The following is a 17097-nucleotide window of genomic DNA, read 5'->3' as shown; positions in this document are numbered from 1 at the left end:
ACAAAGAAACATTGCAGATATTTTTATCATAACTCTGGTTTTACGTGGCCGATCAACACAATTTAAAAACTGGTATAAAGTCCACACTTTTCCCTCAGTTGTTCCGTGGATGAGCCGAGGTCTCCCCTCTCGCCGCCGCCTCTGAACACACAAATACAAATTGCATGTGAAGCAGGAGGTGCAGATTTTTTTGCTATTGTTTTCTAAATCCAGGCTTGATCACGTGGAGGTATTTGGAAAACTTTTTTTGGCCAGCGGACGACTGTTGTCTCGCAGAAAGTCAAATCAAATGTATGCAATACACAATCAATTCACAAGAACACATTTAAACAGAAGGTGCCTGATTTCAACTAAACTAAATCATATCGTCACGTTTGGTTTTTTTCTTCTTTCTTGTTTTTTTTTTTTATTTTTAAATTAAGCATCTTCTAATGAGAGTGCAAAAACAGTAAAGAAAGAAAAAAAGAGACCTCTTTCCTCTCGATGGAAAAATGCACCATGTCGACCAATTTTTAAAAAAAAGTCAGCATCTGGGATTTGGTTGTTTAGGAAGAGGGGAAAGCAAGACAGCGAGAGACAGACAGAGATCGATAGCCGGTTTTGAGATGTGGGAGATTTGTGATGTTTAGCGTGGAGTGTATAGTTAGTGTGTTGTGTAGTCATAGTTTTGCTTTGTGTGTCAGTGAGGCCACTAATGACTGTCACAAAGGCACATTGCAATGTAAACACTGTCACCAGGTGAAAACAGGAGCAGTGCTACACCTGTTGTCCTCTTGTGGTGGACATTTTTTTTACTGCCAAAAGTAGTTTGTGGGGCATCTTATTGTGACACCTGATTGTTCTTTCATTTTAGTTATAGTAGTATTTTTAAATGGTTGTACCAAATTTTAAAAATGCCAGATGTATTGGTTGCATTTTCAGATAAATAGTTGTATATGTTTATAAAATGTGTGCACAACTTTTAAAAATGTACAATTTATATTTGCATTTCAAGTTATAAAAATAATTTACTCAACATGTCTGTGGTTTTGACAGTAAAAAAAACCTAACTACTAGGATTTTATGGGGTTTTTTTGTGTGATTTCAGATCAGTTGTGTTAATACAGTAAGTCAGTGAAAAAACCAACTAAATTGAGACACATGAGGTTGAGCTGAAAAGAATGATACCAAACAAGGCAGGAAGAAAATAAAAATGAAACAATCTGAGGGTGAAATACAAATGTAAAATCAACAGGAGTCAAAAATGTCCAGTTATATTTTGGACCTCAGAGGGTCAGCCTAACAAATCATGAAAAGTTAGGTTTGGATTTTTGTTCACGACGGTGCAGATTTCTGACATTTTGTGTAATTTAAGCACGTAACAATTTGTGTGAAACTGAAGTTAGCACTTGGACTTAACGCTACAAGCGCCACTTCAACGACCACATGGGATCTGTACAAGACACAAACTGAAAGCATTGGGGGATATATTACACCACAGGTGCCGTATTTGTGGGGGTAGTTACAGAGGTTGTAATTTTTGCAACGAGACTTTGGCTTTAACCGAAGATGGGGCTCCAAGTTCTGCTTTACTTAACGAAAAGGCGCTCTGTCACCCAAGAAACACGCAGGCGCAGAGAGAGAGAGAGCGCGTCGCCCTGTAACCATGGCAACCGTAACGCTGCCGCCTGGAACAACAGCACGTAGCTGTCAAACAAAACCAAACAGTCCTGACCCGCGACAACATGAAACAGGAAAGTACCGCAGTGTAATCCATTTATTTCAACAAAGTAACTGTATCCTGAATACCACCTTTTTAAACGGTAACTGTAACGGAATACAGTTACTCATATTTTGTATTTTAAATACGTAACGGCGGTACATGTATTCCGTTACTCCCCAACACTGTGTGTGTCCCATATAATACAGTGGTTCTCGAAATGTTTAGGCTTCCTTCACCCCCAGCACATCACATAACCATAGGGCAAGAATCCAAATTGAATATAGCCTGCACTGAAAAAAATAATCAGTGGTATAAACGTAAAAAAATTATTGTAATCGGTTGCACGAAATTAAGTTATGTTTGGTTAACCTTAGTTTTTTATGTTATACCTGCACACATTTTTCTGGTAACACAAACATGACTTTTTTATGTTGTTATGTTTTTCATTCCGGTCAAATATTTATAGAAACCACTTGTTTATCAGACATGAACTTTTTGTGTTAATTGTATTGGACTACTATGTGTTATATTGACAAGATTATTTTATGGTAAGCTTATTTTATTTTATAACAAATTTCTAATATATAATATAATATAGTATATAATTGAGTGTTCAATAAATAAAACTAAATTAAGGCTGATCTTACTGTATGTACTGTACACTTTCTCTTCAATCAAAGAAATAAGCAAAACATTTTTGAACAATGACCTGTATTTTTGAAAATACTACACAGTTGTAACAATGGACTTTCAATTCAGGCTTCCAAAATATACATGAGTCATATTTGTACAATGCATCTCTTGAAAAACATTCCATAACATTCCTCAAAGTTATCTGCTGTAACCTGAATTCAACATTGTGGGGCCTTATGACATCGCGCTTATGTAAAAAATAGTTTTTTAAATGTAAGAGCCATAAGGTAATATGGCAACAGGGGTGTAATTATTAAAATGACACAAAGAAGAGACTTAAAATAACATTATAACCCACAGGCACACAACCAAGAGACCTAAACTGATTAGTATTGGCTTGCTTCTATCACTAAACATCACAATCACTAATACTAGACGATGCAATCTGTTTGTAGTGGTGCACCTTGGGAAAAAAATTGCAAACTGGTGAAATTGGTGCAAGGCACCATTTCCATTGAGAAAAATGGACATTCAAAGTTTGAATTTTTTTTTAAAAGAGTCATGGCTTGAAAAGTGAAAACTGCAGTAATAAAGGCCCCAAGTTGAAAAGTGCCAGAAAAATAAGTTTCACTATGTCCTGCAACTTTACCAGTGCTGGCTTAAAAGAAAGGATGGTACATATTTGAAGAGGTAAACATGTTGTTCCCACATCATAACTGGAAAACTGTTCAATCGTACAGTCTGGTCCTGAAAACCTGGGCCTTCTTTGAAAGGCTGTTCCTTTTGAGCTCCATAACCAGTTTCTATAATACCTCGAAGGTATACTTTTCCAGTGGGTAGGTGAGGTTCAAAGTGTACATTAGTCCAAACAGCATTGCAGCTGCTAGGGTATAGTTATCCAAATCCTGCCAGACTCTCTGGCCTTCAAGGACTATCCCGATGTCCTCAGGGCTGCCATTGGCATCTCTTGACTTTATGATGTAAATTCCCATGGTTGTTTCCTTATTAGATCGTTGGATAATGGCTTCATCTGTGGCCTAGAAAATGCAGAATTCCAAAATTTAATTAAACAGAACACTGGTCAAAGAACATTATACCAAATCTTATTTTAATCTGTGTCACTATTCCAAAAAATGTTAACATTAACACATTAGGTGAACAAAAATGGATTCATTACAGCATGTGATTTGAGTCCTCAGAATGCTTAAAAAGGTAATGAAGTGAAATCTCCATGCAAAGAAGCAGAATACGGTCAGAGCATAGAGAGGTGTTCAACTATCAACTCCACACATAGAAAAATGCAGGTAAAAGAAAAAGAAAAAAAACGCACCCATGGTAAATTGTGAAAATCCCAGGTGATTTTCGACATACTCCTGGCATAGAGTGACAAGCAGCATTTTGTTAAAATTATTATTTTCCCTAAAGTGTATACACAAATTATTTTTTTTCTTACCTGGGCCGTGGGCTCCAGAATGTTCTGAAGTCTTCTTCCTATTTGTCCTCCTCGCCTTTTGAAGACCTTTATTAGTTTGTCAGATAGCACATCTATCTGCGAGAGTAATCTGGACTGCAGTGGCATGGTGGTAATGCGCTTAAACTCTGCATTTATCTAAAAAGAGAAGTTGTCACATAAAAATGCTGTCAAAATCTCAAATCTCACAAGGTTACATCCACACAAAGTTATATTACTATTTATTAGCTATGGGTCCCATGTTGCTGAGCAGTTCCATAGTTGCCCTTACTTCCAAACCACCCAAAGCCTGTTTGCAACCACAGCAGTTGCCTCCTTCTGGCCATTTTGCAGTTCTGCCAAATGACCCAGAAACGACATCTATTATTGTCATATACACATCAAGGTCTTTCATTAATACTTAGTTAAATTAGTTAATTTGACCTTTCCAGAAAATTTACCTTACAGAATGTGAGATAAGATATGCAAATCTTCACTAGTAAATAAAATAATGTTATTAAAACCTTAACAGTAACACCTCTACATAACAGCGCTAGACAATTGTTCTGAAGCAACACCAATCTGCCCTTCAGCAGGGATAAGCACCATATATCGATACAGAAAAAATAAATTTAACATATTTATATTGTCATTATTTTTTATCTCTTTAAGCCCTCCTCTCAGTCTCTCTATAAATCAGTTAAAATAATTTGTTGGGTTTTTGTGTGTCTTTAACATGTTATCAGTAGATTACATTCACTGCCCCAGAACATGAAATAAAGCCCCACGTCATGCACTTCCTCTCCTAATGAGTACTGCATAGGTGTCATGCCCTAAATAAACCGACTTTAGTGAAGACCCCCCCCCCCCCCCAACACACACAGAGCCCACCCCATGGCAAACTAGCTTATTTAACTGTATAACTAAAACATTTTAGGTACAACCAGTTAACTAAATGGACACGAGTTTGTTAGTCTGTATTCACTGAGAAAAAACAAGCGGATGTGACTGGGCACACACTGAAAAAAAGCTAATGCACATAATATTGTCTCGCAGCTTAAGCTAGCATTATCGTTAGTTAACTTAAGGAATGACTTGTTTTTTACATTATGTTGCTCAACAGCAATTCATGAGAAAAACTTCCCCATCTAATGGATGTTCTCTTCGTTTCCTCTCAAACATGTAGTTTTCAGTTTACCTTGACAAAGTAAAGCTCAGCACCAAACGTAAACGAAGCGAAGACAAAAAATGGCGGACCGCCACAGTGAATTTTCCCTCGCAAAACACACCCTGGGGGTGGAGTTTCAACAGAAAACATAACTATTTTCTGTTATTTTGATATGACTGGTTTTAAAAGACTGAACATCCTTCTAAAACAAGTGAAAGGCGTGAGACTTAATTATGTTTAGACCAAAAATATAAATGATTCATGTTGGATATATTTACTGTATTTTTACTAATTTAACAACCTCATCATTGCATTAGTCGCTTTATGCTATAGCATTACGCTTACATTAGCTTGAAGCTCAAGGTCGTCATTTTATTTAATTTCTTTTTCTGGGCTTACAAACAGGACACACAACATTTAGATAACCGTTACACTGAATCTTGGGTCTGTGTTGAGTCTTCCAGCTGCTGACTACAGAAGCTAGATTGACCTTTCAGCATGTTTATAGCGGCTGTGGCTATGTGCTGGTAATGTTACCGTGTGTGAGCAGTCACATTGGCAGCAGACATGTTTCAACAAACTAGTCATATCCCGGCCCTACATTAGCTTGTTTAATGGTTAAGACACTGCAGGTACCACCACTTACTACAGACACCGATGCAAGTTTGTAATAGTCTGTTAATTTAGACTGAAAGAATATAGAAACAATATTAACTCACATTATATATGTTAATTACTAATTTGCTTATCGCATAATTTCGGTTACCATTAGCTAACTGGAGCCTAACATTGGCCTTTCATGGTTTTCGATAAACAGCCCACATACCTGTAAAATAACAACACCCAGTAAAAGTCCACATATATAAAGGGTCTACACTCGTTCTCACTGGTGTGTTAGCTTTAAAATCTTATTTACCTTCAAGTGTAAAACTCCAGATGGTAGTAGATTTTCCAAAGCGAGAGACAAAAATGGCGGACAGCGCAGCCGATTTTTCCTTTCCAGGGGGCGGAGCTTGAGGATAAAACACGACTAACTTGTTTCTTTTCAACATGATTTGTTCTAAAAGAATCAATATTCTTAAAGAATATGTGAAAATTAAAAGACAAAAATATGTTTAGATGTGAAATTTAAATTAGTCATGCTGGATATATGAAGTAATTCTATGCAAATTCAACAACCACCCTATTGCATTTTTTTCAGTGTGAATATAGCGCCACTATATACTTTTTTGCTGCATAAACCATCTTCTTTCAGCTTTGGTAAGGTGCTCACTGATGTCCAACTGAACCCCTCTCCCTCCAACTGGTATAATTTTATATCCATAGCTGATAATTTTTAATTAAAGAATGTATCACACCAGAATTGGACACGAGAAGTGTGGACAATGCTGCCTTGTCTGGCAAGTCTTGATTTCAGCAGGACATTTGAACGGCAGGATCAGAATTTAATGTGAACAACATAAATGCATGGATTAATCCTGCCTGTTGGTAGAGGAAAGTTTGGTGAAGCACGACAGAAGATTTTGTTCCTGATGAAGGAAAACAAGACAAAGAGTGCTGAATTAAAAGAACCGTCTGCCCAGCTTCAACGCGCGAATGCTACTATTAGGGAGATGCAAAGGGATCTCCAAAACATGGAGCAAAAGAATCAGGCTGTCACGGTTGTTAAAGAGTGGACTCAGGCGCGGAGCTCAGAAATAATGACAGTGCATTTATTTACAGTGCAGCAAGGTGACAACAGTTCAAATGTGCAACAATGGTGATAGTGCGTCCCTCCTTCCGTGTAAGCCCGTGCGTGGTAGTGAGTGCCCGTCTCTCCTCCAAGTGCTTCCTTAGTGTCCGTGAATCCTCCGTCAATCCCACCCAGGCTTAGTGCAATACTCCAGCGCTGTCTGTCGCTCAGCCACACCATTAAGTAGCCCTGCTGAAGATGGTAGTTGATTGGCAGCAGCTGGTGGATTGACCGCGGGTGCGGCAGCTCCGGGCGAAAGCACTTCCGGGTCGGTACATTGTAAATAGCTGTACTTTGTGTGAAGTTGTTTTAATAAAACAAAAAAGAATAGTATATTTGTTTGTTTTTCTTTATTATAGATCTATTCACATGTACACAGCAATCACATAAAAATGAAATGCAAACTATTTACATCGCACCACACAGCTGTCATCAATCTTTAACCACAACATGAAACATTACAGGCTATTTAGAGCAGCACGTTGTTTCCAGAAGTATTTCCCAACAAGTTCAGGAAGGCACACTTTACGAAAGAAGTCTTGTGCTTGCTTTAAGCGCGGTTTCCAGAAATCCACAGCAGGGAAGACGCGAGTCACAGCAAGGTCTCTCTGTGTCCACACAACGAGGTCACAGTGGCTGGCGCCCGTAACAAAGACTCAGCGTCTCTGTTGTGTAAACACGCCAGTGATTGGGGTAATGTGGGTGAGTGTGTAGTGTAGTTGGTGTAATAGTTTTCGACTCCACACAGTCACTGCTTTGCTGTGCTTCTGCAGCGTATCCAGTAATGGTGACAAATCCTCCAGCGTTGCAATAGGAAGCTGCTCTTAAGCGCAGAAAGAATTGTTTCCAGGGATTTCTATTTGTATCCAGCTTGGCGTGCAGGATCCTTTGTGTAATCTATGCTTACATATGTATTTTACACACAGACAATGTGAAAAATACAACACATTGCTATGGATTGATGCTGAAAGTGCTAATTGCACTAAAAAATTTAGCTGAAAAAAAAAACACCAACTAAATAGATAAGCATGTCTGTTAACAAAAAAAAACCCAAACGCTTTACCCAACTGGGGTTTTTCAACTACCTCAGGGACAAAGCTTTACCAAAATCTTCCAACTCAGACCCTGTGACAAGGTCTGTGAAAACCACGTTTTTATGCCTGAAATACTACAGTACTACACTCCCACCAGATGAGCTCATGCAGCCTGTCACGAACCGGGACATACAACCATGACAAAACAGGAGATGCACACACAATTTATTGTGTTATTAATTTAGATGAACTGTGCTAATATAGTATACCAAAATGAAAACAATAACTCAAATTTCAGATATTTGAGGTAGTGCTGAAAATAATGGTGCCAAATAAGGCAAGAAAAACATATTTTAAAGGTGAAATATAGAGGTAAAATCAAAAATAGTCAAGAACGGCCAATTATACCCTGGACCACAGAGGGTTAAATTTGAAAACGGTTTAAAAACAAACAAACATCCCCATTCTAAAATGTCATGTGACAATCTGATTCATAAAGAGTGATGATGTCACAAGGACATGTGATGATGTCACAAGGACATGCCTTTGATCCTTTGAAGTTTTTCTATAAATAGGGGTCAGGAGCAGCAAGTTTTAGTCAGTTTGTTCGCAGCCTTCAAACGTTCGACCAGAGATACATTTGAAAGTATTTGTAAACCTCTTCAGAGTCACTGTGCACAGGATTAAAAATGTATCCACGAAAACACCAACAAAGAATAAACAATCTTGCTGCCTCTCCTTCGAGGTCTGGCCGGCCACTCACTGCAAGAGGTAAGCCTGATATGACACGATCCATTGGTGCCTCATCAGTCCAAAGGACATTACAGGAAAACTCCGACCTACATGCAAAAATTAAACAAATTGAAGAAGAGAAGCTTCAACTGGAGGAGAAGTGCAGACAATTGGAAGCACGAAATCAAGAGCTGGAAAAACAACAGCAACGCCAGCCTTACACAAAAATTATTAGTGAGGCCTGGGAAGGAAAGTTTGGTGAAGCACGAGAGAGGATTTTGGTCCTGATGAAGGAAAACAAGACAAAGAGTGCTGAATTAAAAGAAACGTCTGCCCAGCTTCAACGCGCGAATGCTACTATTGGGGAGATGCAAAGGGATCTCCAAAACATGGAGCAAAAGAATCAGGCGCTCCAAGGAACGCTTGATGAAGCTATGGAACAAACTGCACAAATCCTCGGACAGAAAAAGGAAGGGGTCACACAAATGCAGGACCAACTCAAAGGCATAAAGAAAAAATACGAAGTGCTGAAAGTCAGGCTGGATGAAACAGAGTGCAAAAATAAAGAGCTTCTTCAAGAGAAAGAGCAACAGGAAGAAGAAAAAAAACGTATTCTCCAGGACTTGGAGAGAAGAAATGAGCAGTTAGAAAAGATGCACAAGGAAAAACAACAGCAAAATACAGACAACCGCAATCTATTAAAAGAAATGGAGCAAAGATGCCAGAAACTTGAGAAGGAAGTTGAAGAAACAACCGATCAGCTGAGAACCCTCATCCTAGAGAAAAAAGTGGTCGTGGAAAAGCTCATGGAAAAGAAGAAAAAACGTTTCCGCTTCTTCTGGAGGAGGGACACTCCTGCTTTTTCTACTTTTTCTATTTTTTCTACTGCAGATGTCACCTCGTCTCCCTCCACCTCTGTTCCATCTTAATTTTCACCTCTCCTCTCCCCTTCTCTCCTAACACTTCTTCCCTCTCTCCTTCATCTTTTTTCACCCCAACCAGTCCCGGCAGTTGACTGCCCCTCGTGAGCCTGGTTCTGCCGGAAGTTTCTGCCCGTTTAAAGGCAGTTTTTCTTCCCCACTGTCGCCTAGTGCTTGCTCAGAGGGGATTGTTGGGGTTTTCTCTTTTCTTTTTTTTCCCTTCTTATTACCATTTTCCTTTATTTACCGATTTGTTTTGTTTACTTTTTTTTTTACGTTGTTTCTTTATTTACTTGTTTAACTTTTTTTCAACTTATGTAATAAACTAATAAACCAATTGAATTTATCCTCTGCGTATTTTACATCTAATCTTTAAAGAATATTTCCAAAACATTTTCAAACATCACGATCTGTCTTTTGTTTGCTTGTTAAAACCCCGTAAATGGTGAAGTAAAAACCCTGTGATATGGTTTAAAACATCAAAATAGACTAAACAACTAGTCTAAAACTAAGAGACACAGGATAAAGTTGGTGTGAAGGTTTCAGTCTGTGAATGAATCTAAGCACCATCACCTTAACTTTAAATTCATCTCTGTTACCCTCTTTGTGACTGAACTCTGACCGTGAGCACCACAGCCACTGCGCACCAGTCACACGCACTTTAAATCCATCACAGTAAACCAGTTAGTTTACCTCAGTTTGTTTTGCAGCACATTTCACAACATGCAAAAGCATAATGTGCCATGTACAGACTCAAAATCTGATTTAAAAACATGAGGACTGACCTGTAAGCTTTACATTTACAGTTTATCACATACCACTGAGCAGTTCTTACCTGTAATTCTAAGCCCTCTTCTTCCTTTTCTGGTTTAAAACATCAAATTAGACTAAACAACTAGTCTAAAACCAAGAGACACTTAAATATTAAGTTAAACCTCTGGGGTCGCCGGACGCGTCGGCGCGTCAAAATCACATGACCAATTTAAGACGACACAGCTACAAGATGCACCGATTCAGAGGCTGTATCCCAATTCAGGGTCTGCAGCCTTAAAGGCCGCATTTTAAGGCCGATTACGTCACAGCGACGCGACGAAGGCCTAAAAATAAATGTTGGTTTCAGTTCTATGAAGCTTTGAGTATTTTGGATTAGTAGCACTGCTGTGTTTGTTGCATCATATTGCTGTAATTGTTTATATGCTTTATATATTCTGAGGTAAGTTGATCGATAGTGTTACATCATATTCTATAAGGATGTTATGTGTTTGTGTACTTTCTGCCCAGTTTGACCCATTTAGCAGAAGCCAGCTTGGTTCCACTTGCCTCTTACCCGTGATTTCAGTGGAAATTTCAAATTCAGGATCTGACACACACTGTTTCATGTCCTACACAGTTCTTGCAAGTTCATAGAAATTTCTGTTCAATTAGAACCAAATATTTGAGTTGATGGTTGAAATTGTTGTTGTAATTTGTGTTTTAAATGTTTTTAGATTGATGTTTTGTTTCCTTTACAATATTGTAAAGGAAACAAAACATCAATCAAAAAACTGTCCTCTTTTTCTTTTCCTTTTTTTATTTGGGCTACTTAAATTTATTTTGGGCTACCAAAAACTGAAGAGTGCCTGCCCGAAGGGTAAGTTTCATGTTGGACTCATGGTTCTTTGTTAGTCCAGTTTAGGACAATGTCTCTGACGTATGTATCATATCAAATATATGTCATATCAAAACAACCCCACACCTGCAGTTGTTTCAGTTTTTCACAGGTGTTTCCTGTCAGCCGGTCAACCTCACTCAGGTGGACATCCATATCAGCCAACCAAACGACAAGCTCCTCCCTCTGTGCTTCAAATCCCTCCCACTCTGAGACCAGGAGCTGAGAGAGAGAAAACAAGGGTCAATTATAAAGAAGAGCGAAAAGTGAAACCTCCTGAGAAGGTCTGACTCGCATACCTGCAGTCGACCTATGATTGGCGTTCACGTCATCCCAGTGGCGGCCGCACTCCCTCGCCACTGCCAGCAGCCAAGTCTGCAGGGTGCCCTGGAAGAGCAGAGTTAATGTTCGACTCCTCACATCTCCAATGGTTGTACACGTTGTCATTAACGTGGCTTCACTCCACATCAGCCGCTTTGCTAAAACACCGGTGTCAGCACATAAGGACGCTGTCAGCCTGTCAGCTACGTTGATTAGCTGCGTATATACGAATGTGAATCGCATCATTGGCTGGACTATGGAATAAGGTGGCCTCGTTCTGATCCCATACGGGAGCAGCCAGCCACTCACTGACTAACACTGCAAAATAGAATTGTTAAAGTATTAATTTTAATTTCAATTCAGGTCAGAATTTTTTTCCGTGCGCAACGCAAATTTTCTGTGCGCAGAGACCGTGCCAGCAGTGCGCAATTGCGCACGTGTGCAGCTTAGAGGGAACATTGCACTGTAGGGATGTTTTCGGCAGCAGGAACTGGGAAATGACTCAAGGATGAGGGAAAGAGCAATGCAGCACCATACGTAAACATCCTTGATGATAACTTGCTCAAGGGCACTATAACAGGACAGTGATGCTAAGCACACAGTTAAGATAACAAAGGAATAAATGGTATATGCCACATTTCTCTAGAAGGCTCTGCTGTTTTTCCTGCAGCAGCACGCAGCTGTCCGAGCGGACGTTTGAACAGTGGAGAAGTTCCCACGTGAAGAACGACGAACAAAGTGCCAGCCACTGCAGCACCATGCTGCCTTTCCAATACAGTTACATTAGCAGATAATTTCCTTTTCTCGGGATGTAACGGCCACTAAACACTTTGCACACACAACACATTTACAGTAAACACTGCACACATTTGCTTTATTAGATTTTTACAGTAACGTTGCATTTTAAGCCTTTTAAATGGTCAAATAAAGTATATAAATATATTTCAAATGCATTTTATCTAACCATCAAAGTCTTAAGTCTCACAGATTTCCCTTTGGTAAACTGTCTTTCTGGGGGAATAACAGCAATGACAATGCAGGTGTTCAAGTACTGCTGACATTCCAAAGACTTCCTGTCCCCTCTAAATGACAAAAGCATTATTCCACAGTGTCAAGGTAACAGGATGAGCCTCATCTGCCAAATGCAAAATCAAATGTGATTTAAAAAGAGAAATCGAGCTCTTAGTTTCTTCCAGGTGCTCGATGTGTGTCCATATGCACCACACCTGCAGAGAAAACATCTGTGAGAGAGTTCTCCAGTGGACCGTTTGGGTTCATGTTTCAGACACATGAGCGTTTGCCACATAACCTCAGCTGACAGAGCCAGCACTCGGCCTGCAACCAGCAGCAACATCCCCACATGCTGGATCCACAAAGGCAGCTCCAACCAGTGGGACAGCCCTCCCACTGGCATGGATACAGCCACACAGGGAGGCAAGCCGCCCACCACCCAAACTCCCAGAGGTGTCCGAAACCCCGGCAGCAAGACATTTATGTGGAGCTGTGTACCAGCACTAGCTCAAACACGTTGGCAGGAGGATTACCGTTTGCCATGACAGCCTGTACGAGTGGGGGGCTGCTGCCGAAGCTGTTCTTCCACTGCGCCCCCGGGTGTTGTGGTTATCCATGAACACACACCACTCCAGTGCAGACACCATCCAACCCCACAGCAATTCAATGCACCACCGCTGTTAGTGTGGCACAAATGTTAAGGAGGCAAAGAACTGCAGAGTTTTTCTGATTCCTCTCGTGTTTTTGTGATTCATCTGCCCCCCCCCCCCCTCTCATTTCCCCCCATTCATAAGCTCCTCCTCCAAGTACTCCTCCCATCTTCAAAATACTCTCTCCCTCTCTGTCCTTCTGCACGTCCTTTTCAGCTTAATGTCTCTGTTGGTTGTTTTCTCCTTCCTCAGTCTCCACCTTCACAACTCATAATACGCCTTTACTTCACCTCGCTGCTTATCCCACTTTACTTTTGAATACTTCCTCATCCCACCACCAAGCCTCCTTGTTCCATTTCCTCTGTGCAGAGGCTGCCCCGAACACCTCCTCAGCAGGTTGATTACGGCTTTAGTCACCAATACCTCATCTCAAGTCTTTCCTGACTTCTGCACAACATTTTTTGCTGGTATTTAAGTACAGCCTCGTTTTCATCGCCTTGTGCATGTGTGATGATGTGCTTCAAACGTAAGACCTTAAGCAGCAGACTCCACAGCATGCCTCTGCCCAGGTTATCGACAGCTACATCCAGCCATGCTGCAAACCTGGAGGTCAGGCCCAGCCTCCTTGCCAGCCAGCCGTCCACTGCTGCACAGAGAACAGTGGGGCTTAGATGGGATTAAACAGTTCTTATCTGCACTAAGAACAGTGTGAAGCTCATATTCAAGCAGCCCATGCAGACAGTTCTTACTTGTCATATGGAAAACACAAGTGATAAAAACTTCATCAAAGCTTAATGGACTCCGCCATAATATATTATTGCTTATAGATAAAAAGCTGGTGTCAAAACATCATCACCAGGACCCTGAATTCACCCGCAATGTACATCAGGACAAAACATGGACTCACAAAGACCAGCACCTTACTAATACCTTAATAATGCTTAATAGTGCAGCATTGTTATAAAGTGCTACACTTATTTCCTGAACGTTTACATTAGTCACACATCACTGTCAACATTATATTCAAACAGACCATTTATACTATCATATATAACTCACTGTAGCTAATTCATTTCTACGTTACTCCCTTCCTTCTTTGGTTATTTCAGCACTACCTGCACAGTTACGTTGTTACATTATCTGTGCAAAATCGACAAAAATCTGTTTCTTCAGTTATTTATAAAGATCTGTTCAGGGTTTACGGATGGGTGACAAATTAAAGGAAAACTTAGCAAAGTCTCTTAGTACAGTTTTAGGATTAAAATAGGAGCTTCCATGCTCTGTGAGAAAAGAAGGAGGACAAATCAGGCCTGATTGTTTAAGACCTTGTATGTGAGGAGCAGGATTTTGAATTCTGGATTTAACAGGAAGCCAATACAGGAGAAATCTGCTCTCTCTTTCTAGTCCCTGTCAGGACTCTTGCTGCAGCATTTTGGATCAGCTGAAGGCTTTTCAGTGAGTTTTTAGGACATCCTGATAATAATGAATTACAGTCGTCCAGCCTGGAAGTAATAAATGCATGAACTAGTTTTTCAGCGTCACTCTGAGACAGGATATTTCTAACTTTAGAGATGTTGCGCAAATGGAAGAAAGTAGTCTTACATATTTGTTTAATATGTGCATTGAAGGACATGTCCTGGTCAAAAATGACTCCAAGGTTCCTCACAGCGTTACTGGAGGCCAAGGTAATGCCATCCAGAGTAAGAATCTGCTTAGATACCATATTTCTAGGCTTTTCAGGGCCGAGTACAATAACCTCAGTTTGATCTGAATTAAGAAGCAGAAAGTTAGCGGCCATCCAGGTCTTTATGTCTTTAAGACATTCCTGCAGTTTAACTCATTGGTGTGTGTTATCTGGCTTCATGGACAGATAGAGCTGGGTGTCATCTGCATAGCAGTGTAAATGTATGCTATGTCTTCTAATGATGCTGCCTAAGGGAAGCATGTATAATGTAAACAGAATTGGTCCTAGCACTGAACCCTGTGGAACTCCATAATTAACCTCAGTGTGTGAAGAGGACTCTCCATTTACATGCACAAACTGGAGTCTATTAGATAGATATGATACAAACCACTGCAGTGCAGTACCTGTAATACCTACAGCATGTTCTAATCGCTCTAATAGGATATTATGGTCGACAGTATCGAACGCTGCACTAAGGTCTAGCAGGACAAGCACAGACATGAGTCCACTGTCAGAGGCCATAGAAGGATCCTTTTAAATAGTCCAGAGTATGTGAAGCATTGTGGGTTAATTTATTATTAAACTGAGGCAGATAAAGTGCTTGAAGTTTACAGAATAAAGCGCTGTATGGTTAAAGGTAACTTTGAGTCTAAAGTGCCTTATGTGGTCAGTAAGACCTAAAAAAAGTATTTTAAATAGTCTTGAAATGCCCCTCTTCACATATGGTACATGTATGATCAACTGCATATACCTGCTTAGGAGAAATGCAGAAATTATTCAAGTTATTTTCAGCAAAGTCATTCAAAAGTTGTGCTCACAGATCCAGCGAGCTAAGCAGAGGGTGCATTACCATCAAGAGATACACGCAGTGAGTAAAGAGGGAGAAACACTACTGGTAAGCAGCCCATGCAGCAAACACCAGCCAATCTTGATGTATCCTGAAAAACACAGAGACATGACAAACTGAGACTCACACAGTACTTGATACACTTAAGGCCAGCTCACAATTTCTACACATTTTTCAAGTGTGGTCATTCTGCTTCAGCAGCTTCCCAACACACCAAAATGCTCCAGCAGGCAACAAGCTGCTTTATGTTCACAGCACCAGTTAAGTGACTCGTTATACAAACACACAGCAGTGTAACACAACTGAGTGTTTCTCACCAACAATATTCGGCCAGTAAAGCAGAACTTGGAGCCCCATCTTCGGTTAAAGCCAAAGTCTCGTTGCAAAAATTACAACCTCTGTAACTACCCCCACAAATACGGCACCTGTGGTGTAATATATCCCCCAATGCTTTCAGTTTGTGTCTTGTACAGATCCCATGTGGTCGTTGAAGTGGCGCTTGTAGCGTTAAGTCCAAGTGTTTACTGTGATGGATTTAAAGTGCGTGTGACTGGTGCGCAGTGGCTGTGGTGCTCACGGTCAGAGTTCAGTCACAAAGAGGGTAACAGAGATGAATTTAAAGTTAAGGTGATGGTGCTTAGATTCATTCACAGACTGAAACCTTCACACCAACTTTATCCTGTGTCTCTTAGTTTTAGACTAGTTGTTTAGTCTATTTTGATGTTTTAAACCATATCACAGGGTTTTTACTTCACCATTTACGGGGTTTTAACAAGCAAACAAAAGACAGATCGTGATGTTTGAAAATGTTTTGGAAATATTCTTTAAAGATTAGATGTAAAATACGCAGAGGATAAATTCAATTGGTTTATTAGTTTATTACATAAGTTGAAAAAAAGTTAAACAAGTAAATAAAGAAACAACGTAAAAGAAAAGTAAACAAAACAAATCGGTAAATAAAGGAAAATGGTAATAAGAAGGGAAAAAAAAGAAAAGAGAAAACCCCAACAATCCCCTCTGAGCAAGCACTAGGCGACAGTGGGGAAGAAAAACTGCCTTTAAACGGGCAGAAACTTCCGGCAGAACCAGGCTCACGAGGGGCAGTCAACTGCCGGGACTGGTTGGGGTGAAAAAAGATGAAGGAGAGAGGGAAGAAGTGTTAGGAGAGAAGGGGAGAGGAGAGGTGAAAATTAAGATGGAACAGAGGTGGAGGGAGACGAGGTGACATCTGCAGTAGAAAAAATAGAAAAAGTAGAAAAAGCAGGAGTGTCCCTCCTCCAGAAGAAGCGGAAACGTTTTTTCTTCTTTTCCATGAGCTTTTCCACGACCACTTTTTTCTCTAGGATGAGGGTTCTCAGCTGATCGGTTGTTTCTTCAACTTCCTTCTCAAGTTTCTGGCATCTTTGCTCCATTTCTTTTAATAGATTGCGGTTGTCTGTATTTTGCTGTTGTTTTTCCTTGTGCATCTTTTCTAACTGCTCATTTCTTCTCTCCAAGTCTTGGAGAATACGTTTTTTTTCTTCTTCCTGTTGCTCTTTCTCTTGAAGAAGCTCTTTATTTTTGCA

General features: G+C 40.1%; 1 protein-coding gene and 1 pseudogene across 2 annotated transcripts; both read right to left on the bottom strand.

Moving 5' to 3' along the window:
- Positions 1–2414: 2414 nt before the first annotated feature.
- On the bottom strand, positions 2415–5943 carry LOC146559705 (uncharacterized). 2 transcript variants are annotated; one of them, XM_085243405.1, is made up of 3 exons: positions 5870–5943; positions 3789–3944; positions 2415–3372 (listed from the first exon to the last, which is right to left on the bottom strand). In XM_085243405.1, exons 2-3 carry the CDS (start codon positions 3912–3914, stop codon positions 3139–3141), a joined length of 360 nt encoding a protein of 119 aa, XP_085099531.1. In that variant the 5' UTR covers positions 3915–3944; positions 5870–5943; the 3' UTR covers positions 2415–3138. The 2 variants fall into 2 exon arrangements, with proteins under 2 accessions (XP_085099531.1, XP_085099532.1); XM_085243406.1 differs by lacking the exon at positions 5870–5943 and adding an exon at positions 4984–5050.
- Positions 5944–12027: 6084 nt separating this feature from the next.
- LOC146559704 (uncharacterized) lies at positions 12028–15889 on the bottom strand (annotated as a pseudogene).
- Positions 15890–17097: the final 1208 nt, after the last annotated feature.

The sequence above is a fragment of the Mchenga conophoros genome, linkage group LG14, assembly GCF_057382185.1.
Source record: "Mchenga conophoros isolate Kocher_MC1m ecotype Shallow Benthic linkage group LG14, M_conophoros_male_GT1.1, whole genome shotgun sequence".
Lineage (NCBI taxonomy): Eukaryota > Metazoa > Chordata > Actinopteri > Cichliformes > Cichlidae > Mchenga > Mchenga conophoros.
The sequence above is the reverse complement of the archived record's forward strand: the minus strand, read 5'-3'. Positions and strand labels throughout refer to the sequence as shown.

Bases quoted from the DNA above. Each gene is read 5' to 3' on its own strand.
- LOC146559705 (XM_085243405.1), bottom strand. From the start codon at position 3,914: ATGCCACTGCAGTCCAGATTACTCTCGCAGATAGATGTGCTATCTGAC. The intron at 3,373-3,788 runs GTAAGAAAAAAA...TGCATTTTCTAG, and splicing joins TTCTGGAGCCCACGGCCCAG to GCCACAGATGAAGCCATTAT.